At 56.4% G+C, this 10,031-nt stretch overlaps 1 protein-coding gene across 1 annotated transcript in view; it reads right to left on the bottom strand.

Moving 5' to 3' along the window:
- BMP7 (bone morphogenetic protein 7) overlaps positions 1 to 10,031 on the bottom strand; it is a 90,414-nt gene that overhangs the window by 50,371 nt on the left and 30,012 nt on the right. The window contains exon 2 of the mRNA XM_006141882.3: positions 5,965 to 6,157. Within this exon, the coding sequence (XP_006141944.1) occupies positions 5,965 to 6,157 (193 nt within the window). The remainder of the gene's footprint in view (positions 1 to 5,964; positions 6,158 to 10,031) is intronic.

Raw genomic sequence — 10,031 nt, 5'->3', positions numbered from 1 at the left:
TTGGCAGGTGAGTGGGGTCCCGGGCTGCTGGGGGCACAGGTTGAGGATCCCCCAATGCCTCCTCCATGCAGGAAGCCAGGAGCAGTCCTGGGGAGGCCAGGGGAGGCGCTGGCGGGGCTGCGGTTACAGAGAGCTCCCCACCTAGGGCAGCAGAGACAGGAGCCCCGCCCAGGCTAAAGGCTGAGCAAAACCCTCCGCCACCCCTCGTGGCAGGGAAAGGCAGGGGACAGCCCTCTCCTTCAGAGTGACTCAAGCTACAGCTGATCCAAGTCTTGGCCCTGGAGGCCACGTTGAGGTCACCCTCCTGGCAGCCAACATCCCTGAGACCAACCAAGGGACATTTCTCATCCAGCTGCCGACACCATGTCAACCTTGGTGGTGACAGACTCCTTGGAGCCGGTCCCGCTGCCTGAGCTGGCCCAGCCCCCCAGGGGTTCCCAGAGGCCAGCTCTCCAAGTGCAGCGTGTCCCTTACAGACGGGTGACACTATACGAGATGGGGAGAGCATGCCTAGGGATGCCGGGGAGGGCCAGGGACGGCTGAGCAGGAAATGCTGGTTCCAGGTTCAGACAAAGCAGGCTGTGGAGCACGGCCCCTGCCCCGACACCCTCACCTGTGACTGGAGCCAAACTTCAAGCCAACAGGGACAGGGACACATACAGCCCCTAAAGGCCATGCCCAGCTGGTCCACCTTGGACCTGGGGTCCAGAAAATGACCCTAAGACTCCAAGCTCTCCTCCCACCTGCACCTCCCAGAGGCAGCTCTAGAGCTGGGCCGCGGTCCCCAGACCTGCCTCTCGGCCCACTTGCTCCACAGCCGCCCAGGGCGGCCCGGCATGTCTTCCCAGCTGTCTGGGGCCAGGCTCCAAGCAGGGCCTGAAGGCCGTGGAAGGCCTCCAGCTCGGCTCATTATCGGAATTTAATCTGGATTCCGAGAGATCAAGAGGACTCCGGGGAAAGCGACTCCCACAGAGGGAGAGACGCAGAGGCCGCCCCAAAGCCGGCTAATCCCCGGCACCCCCAGGGTTTTCCTGGCGCTCAGGCAGAGCTCGCCGGAGAGCCAGATGGCCCAGCCCGGCACAGCTGGGCGGCCGGCGGCAGGGAGGCCGCAGCTCCTCGGCACAGACTGGGGCGGCTGCACAGCGGGGCCCGGGGATAGGATCTGGGCTCCCCTGATGATCAGAGGAGCAGGAGGCCTTCAGCTGGAGAAGGAACATGGCCTCCGGGCAGGGCTCCTGGAGCAGAGCGCAGCCGTCAAGGTGAGCCGCAGCTGTGCAGGGCTCCATGCGCACTGGAGTTCCAGCTAGGGCTCTTATCCGTGGCACTGAGCACGGGCGGGGCTGGCTGACGGGAAGGGGTAGGGGAAGGCGGGAAGGGGCAGGGGAAGGCACATCAGGGCTTCGTTTCCTGAGACCGCTGTCCCCACTGCAATGCACGTGGGCATTTCCCGACACTGCAGCAGGCGCATTCTGGGCATTCACTCAACGCGCCCTCACCACCGCTCTGCCGGGGAGACTCGGTTACTGTCTCCATTTCAGAGAGGAAGAAACAGGCTCAAAGGGCTGCAGGGCACCTTGGTGGCAGGACTGGAACCCTCAGCCTCAGCAGCCAGATCGTCCCACCTGGGGAATTACACGATAGGATCATCTTGGTTCTAGGTTCGAAACCAAACCAGCCCACCCAGAAAACGAATGAATGAGTCCCAGAAATAGATCATTTAAGTTCTCTCAGGCAATTGATGGACATTTAGCATCTCAACACAACAGCCCCTTCCTCCCCTCCCACTGCCTCTCAGCTCCGCTCCTCCCCCATGTCCCTTCCACCAGCCAGGTCACCTGTCCCTCACCTAAGCCCGAAAGGGAGCGGCAGTTCCTGGGGAAGCCCCAGTCCATGACATTTGGCAGGTGCTCAAACACTTCCTGAGGGGCCTGACCTCCATGCAAGCCAGAAACCTCTAGAAGCTGGACCAGCACTGGGACAGACATTGCCAAGGGTCACCGGTGGCCAAGCCCAGCTTCTCAGAACAGGGAACTTGCTACGCCAGCCCTGGTCACCTGCCAGGGAGCTACAGACATGCACACTGCCTGTCCCCTTCTAATCCAGGGAACGCCAGCCTTTTCTCCTCCCCTCAAAGCCTCAGCCTCCATCCCAGGACCTCAGACAGCAAAGAGGATGCAGCCACCCCACACCGCCATGGGACCAGGTGTTTGTGGCTGACACAGACAGGACAAGGAGCTACTGTAGCCAGTGGGGAACCCGGGCGAGAGCCCCCTGGGCAAAGGTTCCCATTGTAAGCAACAACTAGTGACTCACCCTATCCCAGCCCTGTCAGCCTTCCTTCCGCCCTTCCTGGGACTCATGCTTGTCCCTGCCTCAAGATGGTGGTCCCTGCAGCTCCCCTGAGACACTCTTTCCTCTACCTCCTAAGGCCAGATCCATCCTGTCTTTTAAAAGTCTCCAACATGACAAGGACATCGATGACCACCCACCTAACATACTCCCTACTGTGCTGTCACCAATGTGGTCAGCTGGACCCGCTAACGTGTCTGCTTGCTCATCCTCCACTCTGGATTGAACTGTACCCCTTAAAAAGATATGAGGTACCCGCTTGTGTGACCTCATTGGAAATGCAGTCTCTGCAAATGTTAAGATGGAGTCAAGATCGGGGCCAGTAGGTAACGTGGTGGTGAAGACACTGGACTCCCACGTGACCACGGTTTGAGTCTCGGACCAGGAGGCTTTCTCTCTCTCTCTCTCTCTCAATAAGACACACACACACACACACACGCACACACACACACACACAAGCTCATATACTGCACGCAAATAGTCCCAAGTGTATTGACTTAGTGGAAAAGTGGGGAAAACATGTACTCTACCTCTCCCCAACTTCCCAGAAAGAAAGAAAAAATTGTAACTGTCAGAAATGTGATTGGATTGTCGAGGACATGTGGAAAAAAAACCCAAACCAACCATGTAAGTTGTGAAACATAAATCCCAATTCTATTTGTTCTGCGACAGTATATAAACCACACATTTTTCATCAAGATAGAAAATTAAAACCCTCACCAGGTTCAGGATTGCTAGGGAAGTTGGATAGAAACCCTACTGTCCTGGCAAAAGGAGAAACATCTGTAGGCTGCCCTGGGCCCCAAGGATGCTTCAGGACCATGGACAGCAGGACTTGGCTGGTTCCCTTCTGTTTCCCGAGGAGGGTGTCTCTCTCTCTCTCTCTCTCTCTCTCTCACACACACACACACACACACACACACACACACATGAGCACATGTGCCCTACAGCAAATTTTTAAATAATAAAAAAAATGAAAAAATAGGATGGAGTCAAGGTGAATTAAGACGAGGCTGCACTGGAGCCGGGTGGGTCTCCACTCAATATAAGAAGCTGTCACGCAGAACACCGCCTGCAGACAGGCTGGGCCATGTGATATCACGGTCCGACACGAGACAGCTGCAGCTGTTGGCCAGGGGACACCAACCACCAACAGCCACCTCCAGAGCTTCAGGGAGGCAAGGAAGGACCCTCCCTGCGGGTTTCAGGTGGAGGGACCCTCACCGACACCTCGTTTCAGATGCCCAGCCTCCAGAACTCTGAGAGAGTGAAGTTACATTGCTCTCGGTGCCCAGCTTGTCACGACAGGCCTGGGGTACTCACACACCTGGCCAGGAGTTCCAGGCAAGGTCCCCGTGCTCTAACTCACCCATGTGCTCCACAGTCCAAGTTCTGAGGACAGCATGGGCATGGGGGTGCTCTGTGGGAGGTGACGTGGATGAACCACTGAGGCCGCACATCTCCAAGCACACTGAGTCCCTGGCCTCTTGCTCGCTGAGCTTCCAGCACCTTCCTCAACGGAGAGCACAGGAGTGCACAGGAGGGTGGGGCAGGCAGTGGAGACCCCATCGCAGGAAGGGCAGTGCCTAGGGATGCTGGCAGGTAAGCAGTGAGCTCCTGCCTTGGGGGCATCCTTGCAGCCACTGCTCTGCTCGAATGACACAGAGGAGAGCACAGGTGACCCGGGCCACTCTCTTGGCCCTGTCCAGCCAAAGCCACCTGGGGCTGCTGCATTGCTGAGTTCAACCTCTTGACAGGGCTTTCCGAGGTAGGTTGGAGAGCCTGCCAGGAGGCCCAAGGTGTGAGCAGGGTCCGATAGAGTGCTGTTGATGAGCGAGCTGGGCACCCGCCTTGCCCCAGTCAACCAGCCTTTGCGAGACCACACAGCCAAGCGCCTCGGGGCTTTGTCTGCAAGCAGGGCAAGCGTCCCGTCTCCGACCCGGAAAGAACTCAACGCCTCTCCTGCAGTTGGCCTCCGAGTCGGGGCACAGCTCCCCAGAGTCAACTGGGCTCCTGAGTGCCCTGAGTCAGACTCAGGGTGAAGACCCAAGCTGTCTGCCCTCACCTGTGCCAACCTCAGTCCCCTCCAGCCTGAGCACAGCAGGGTGGAGTGTGGCGGGAGGGGCCCTAAAATGGAAATCCGAGCCACGCTGAGATGCCACCTGTCACCCATCAGAATAAGGAAGGTGAAAAGTTTGACAAGACCGAGCTGGGGTGCACATGGACAAACGGGAAGGCCCTGCCCCTTGGCCAGGGCAGTAGGAGCCGAAGGACCCTTCCAGGGAGCGAGCACTCACTCGCATCCTGGCGTATGTCCCGGGCGTGTCTAGACCGTATGTGCAGGTGTATCGACAGAGGTGCCTGCCGCGGCATCTTCTGTGAGAGCAGAAGGACAGAGATGCCACCACGTGCTCACAGGGACCTGGCAGGACACCTGGTAGCACGACCCACACGGGAATCGTGCAGCCATTGCAGGGACAAGGTCACCCGGTGTGAACCAAGAGTCGCAGCTTATCATCTGTGATAAAAGCAAGACGCAGATCCGCGTGTGCAAGCACACACAGGCACACACACCTGCTCACTTGAGGAGACTCAAGGGCCTGGCAGCAGGGGAGCGGGATGCAAAGGGAGGGGGCGCCCTGGTTTTCACTGTGGTTACTTTTCTGCATGAATTTTACACCATGGACACAGCTGCCCTATTCAAAGACAAATGTGTAGGACATACTTCTGTAAGCAGGGCTCCGGCCTCTCCACCCCTGCCCAGGTCCTGATGTGGTCACCTGCCCTCTGGGTGCCTCACCCAGGCTTCGGGTCACTTCCATTCTCCCCATTTCACAGATGAGACACCACCTCAGACGTTGTAAGGATATTGTAAATATGAGACAACGAATGCAAAACAGGAAACACCAAACACCCCACCCCGAGCAGCAGAGCATGGCGAAGGGAGAGTGATGGTCCCTCGGTCCCTACCTGCGGTCAGTCCCTTTTCCAGCTGAAGACGCTAGGGCTGACCAGGAGGCGCTGCACCCCCACTGAGGACCATGTCGTAACCTGGCAGGGGTGGAGTAAGGGGTAGGGAGGAGGGGAAGCCACGGGGAAGCATGACCTTGGCCGTCCCCACTCAGGGCTGCAGGAAGTACCTGACAGATGTCCCAGCCCTTGTTCTTGGCCTTCTTACCTCCCTCAGGACCTTGGAGCTGAGGGGTCTTGAGAAATTCAGACTTTCTCAGTCCCTGACCTAGCAGTTCTTGGCTCAGAGCTCTCCGCTGTTGGGTTTCATTTGGTTTCTTTCTCCCCCCACGTTATTACCAATGCCACTTTCACTGGTCACCAGACCAGTGCTGGGTTTGCGTGACGAGGAGAGAGGCAGACCCCTGCACCCCCAGGGAGGCAGGCAGCCAGAGCCCCACACACGCCCAAGGGGGCTGTACGGCCCAGGCCCCGGCTACTGCATGCACCGCCACATGCCACACACCTTTCCCAAAGATAGCCAGGACGGGGCCAGCAGTGGACGCCACCACAGCTGGTCTTACCCCCCTCTGGCCTGTCCCCTCCCTTCCTCTGCCACTGGAGGCGAGGAGGGCCACCGCGCCCCAGCCCCAGTGCAGCACCCACCTGCCCAGGTGTTCCTGGAGCACCTGGTAAACGCTGATGCGGAACGTCTCGTTATCAAAGCGTTCCCGGATGTAGTCCTTGTAGATCCGGAATTCGGCTGCAGTCACGGCCTCCCCCTCTGGGATCTTGGAAAGATCAAACCGGAACTCCCGATGGTGGTAGCGCGGGTGGAAGAACTCCTTGTCGTGCTCCACTGCAAGGGAAGAGCACACACCAGCACCACGGCCGTCAGTGTCGAGGCGCTCCCCAAGGAGGCCCTGCACCTCGCATAAGCTGGACGATCACATGCCCACTGCTGGGAACCCCGGTCACACGCTGCGGGTGGGAGGGTCCCAGGCTTAGAGCCCTGGCCACCTCAAACAGCAAGACCACGACTCTGCATCCAGCTGCTGGGCAGCGTGGCACCGACCAGCTGCCCAAGAGGCCATGTCCAGGCTCAGGTCCTGGGAGATCAGACCTGGGTTCGAATCCTGGCTGTAGACACAGTGCCAGGCAACCTATGCAGGCCTCAGTTTGATCACTTCGAAAGTGAGGATGACGCCCCACTGCACGGCAGTGAAGAGCCAGATACCACAGGGTCAGCCATGGTTGGGGTCCCAGCTCCCGCTGCGGTTGGACAATATGCCAAACACACGCGTATGTACCCACATTCCTGAGGGGAAGAAGGAGGGAAGGGACTGCAGCGTGGTTGGGCCCCCCTGGGACAGGGTGCACTCTCTCTCTCTCTCTGGTAAGCACATGTGCCCTCAAGAGAGAGAGAGAAATAAATAAATAAACAAACAAACAATATATGTGTGTGTGTGTATGTATTTAACGGGATAATGATCTTCCTTCATGAGTCACTGTGCAGGTTGAGCAATCTAATTCACACAGGGAGCTTACCATCCGTTTGGGTCAGACAGCTGTGAACCATTATTGGTAAATACAATCCTCACTGTGCCGATCATGGGATACCCTGGCCATGGCCCTCAGCCCTGGCTACACATAGAAATCACTGCAGATGTTTTTATAGCTAGACTGCTGCCCTGGCCCAGTGGCAGGCTGGTTAGTGTTTAACAAGCTCTCTGGGACCTGATCTGTCGCATGCCCATTTCTGTGGTGTAAATACTGCCATCTTGCCAGATTTCAATCTACTCAAGTGAGCTCACTCAACATGGAGCTCTGGCACACTGCTATTCATACTACGCACCTGGAACCAGGTAGGTCCAGGTCGGACCTACCCTTTTTAAAGCACCTCCCCATAGTCTAATGAGTAGCCAGAATTTACGACTGAAGTCTTCAGCTACAAGCAGCAAAAAAGGTGAATGGTGGAGTCGAGGGCTTTCAAGAATAACTTTGGGTAAAATTGGGCAAGGCCCTCGATCCTTCTCTGGTCTCCTAGCAGCGACGTCAGACCAAGAAGCACGCCCATTTCACAGTGATGGAGACTGAGTGGAGAGAAGCCACGTGTTGGGAAGTGGGCCTGTGGCCCACGGTCACAAACGCGTGGAAGAGATGAGCAGCCATCGCTTTACAACACGCGGCCCTCACCCTCCTGGGTCGCCCTCACGGGACTCTCAGGCCTCCCTCCCAACCCTCCAGCCACTGTGTTCGGCCTCTTTATCCTCCCTGCCTGGCTAGTGTGCCTCAAGACTCACGCTCGGCCCTCTTCATACTCCGCAGCCTCCCCTGGGAGCTCGTGTAGCCCCAAACTGTGGTTAGAGTACACATGCAACGACCCCCACATGCAAGACTCCACACCTAGCTCCTGCCCGCCGGCCCCACTGCTCCACTCCCTGTGACCCTCTTCTGTGGCTACTGGTGCACCTCAAATAACAACTCTAAATCTGCTCCAGCCGCACAGGAACTCCCTCTGCTCCAGACTGGGTCTCTTCTAACACGTCCTTATCCCAGCTGAAGGTCCCCTCACCCAGCCCCTACTCAAGCTGAGTCCCTACAGTCATCCTAGACAGCTCTGTATCGTCTTAGTTCTTTTTTCTTTTTTAAAGAGGTTTTTGCTATAGGGCACGTGTGCTCGCCAGACAGACAGAGACAGAGAAACAGAAAGCGAGAAATCACCCCCCAGGGGGGATGGTCATGCCACAATCCCTTCTCCTCCATTCTCCTCTTGGGATCTTGGGCACGCACACACACACCCGGTGTGAGTTTTAAGCCACCGGGTCCAGGACGCAAACCGCGGTAGACTATGTGGGAGTCTAGCGACATAGCCATTACGCTAACTGCTGGTCCCCCGTCTTAGTTCTTAAACCCACTCACTGCTCTGCAGCTGCCAGAAGTCCAGTCTCGAGGGCTGCCAGGAGGAGGAGGCAGCCTTTTGGTATTTCCACTCTAGACTACCAGGAGTACTGACCCTACCCCGTCGCTGGCAGGCCACACAGAGCCTCTCTCTAACCCTTCCTCTGCCAGCACAGCCAAACTTCCAAAGGCCAGGAAGAGCCTTAAGCATGCAATGCTTAACTCTCAGCAAGAGGGCTGCTCCTACCACCACATAGCTGCCCTGAACAAGGTGAACACAGCTGCGGTTCCCAGCTCCCAGCACATGGAGGGACCACACTTCAGTCACTCCAGGGACAAACATGACCACCAACCACACAGACTGGGGGTGGGAACCTCCTGGGTGTGGCCTAGCCCCCGGAAGTCCAAACGCATGTTGCTGAGGGCTTACTTGTGGTTAGTCCCATGTGGGCACTCTTAGCCATCCTCAGACACCTGGAGAAGCAGGGTGGGTCCCCACTGTACAGACGAGGAAACCGAGGCCTGTGGGGCCGATAACGTGCATGAGGTCAGCTCAGTTAGTGGCTGGTATCTGAAGCCGGGCTCCTGACCTTCACACTGTCTGAGCCAGGCTGCTTGAGCCTAGCCCGCAGCTGCAGATTCGCAGCTGTGTGACCACGGCCAAGGTACTTAGCTGCTTGGCCCTTCTCAAGGAGACGTTGGGAAGATTGCAGGAGCCAGGACCCAGAAAAGTACCTGGCCGGCCCAGCCTGGCGGTACAGTCAGTAGCAATCTGACCTGCCATGCTGGAAGTCCATGGCTGACCACTGGCTCAGACCCCAGGTTGGCCTGAAAATACCTGCAAGGGCCCACAATCATGATGGTCTCAGAGGGCCAGGGAAGAGGATAAGTCTGACAAACCCTGTCCCCGGCTCCTCCGTCTCTCCACACACATGTGTGCACACACACACACACTCCATCATAAATGAAATACACCTGAAATATTTCTAAAAAAAAGAAAGAAAAGTTCCTGGCATATGGTAAGCAATTCGTGTTCGCCATTAATGTGAGGCCACTAAAATAGTAACACTGCAGGACAAGCCGCGGGCACACGGGTACTCAGACAGCTCAGTTATGGTAAGTAACTATATTTGTTAAAAAGAAAAGAAGGCCATAGAGAAAACAATGGATGTTGAATAAGCATATGGCACGAACAGGTACAATCATTAAAGTCGCACCCTAGGAAGAAACGAGACACTGACACATAATTGCAGATATAAATTGTTGCCCCAGTGCGCATGTAACTTCTGATGTGTAAGGCAGACCTATCTCAACTGTTAGGACACATCACCCTCCCCACCCAGAGAGGGCATTAGGGAAGGGTTATAAAGTTTCTTTTCAAGAAAGAAACTCTTGGATGAAATGAGCGACTAAATTTCTTGCCAACATTGTGAGCTCTTTGCATTCCCCTTCATTTATTATTTGAAGACACTGAGACCTTGAGACCTTGAACGAGGTCATTCTACCCTTCCTGAAGACCACATCACATGTTCTGCAGATAATTCTGTATGAATTCTCAAAGAAAGGACAGTCGTTGAGTTTGCCCTGCCCATCAAAAAAGAAAAAGAAAGAGGGAACCAGCAGTTAGCGTAATGGCTATGTCGCTGGACTCCCACGTAGTCGACCGCGGTTCGTGTCCTGGACCCGGTGGCTTAAAACTCACGCCGGGCGCGTGTGCGTGCATGCCCAAGATCCCGAGAGGAGAATGGAGGAGAAGGGATTGCGGCGTGACCATCCCCCCTGGGGGGTGATTTCTCGCTTTCTGTCTCTATGTCTCTCTCTGTCTGTCTGGC

Source organism: Tupaia chinensis, unplaced genomic scaffold (genome assembly GCF_000334495.1).
Source record: "Tupaia chinensis unplaced genomic scaffold, TupChi_1.0 Scaffold000066_1, whole genome shotgun sequence".
Classification (NCBI taxonomy): Eukaryota; Metazoa; Chordata; class Mammalia; order Scandentia; family Tupaiidae; genus Tupaia; species Tupaia belangeri.
This window is presented reverse-complemented; position numbering and strand designations above follow the sequence as displayed.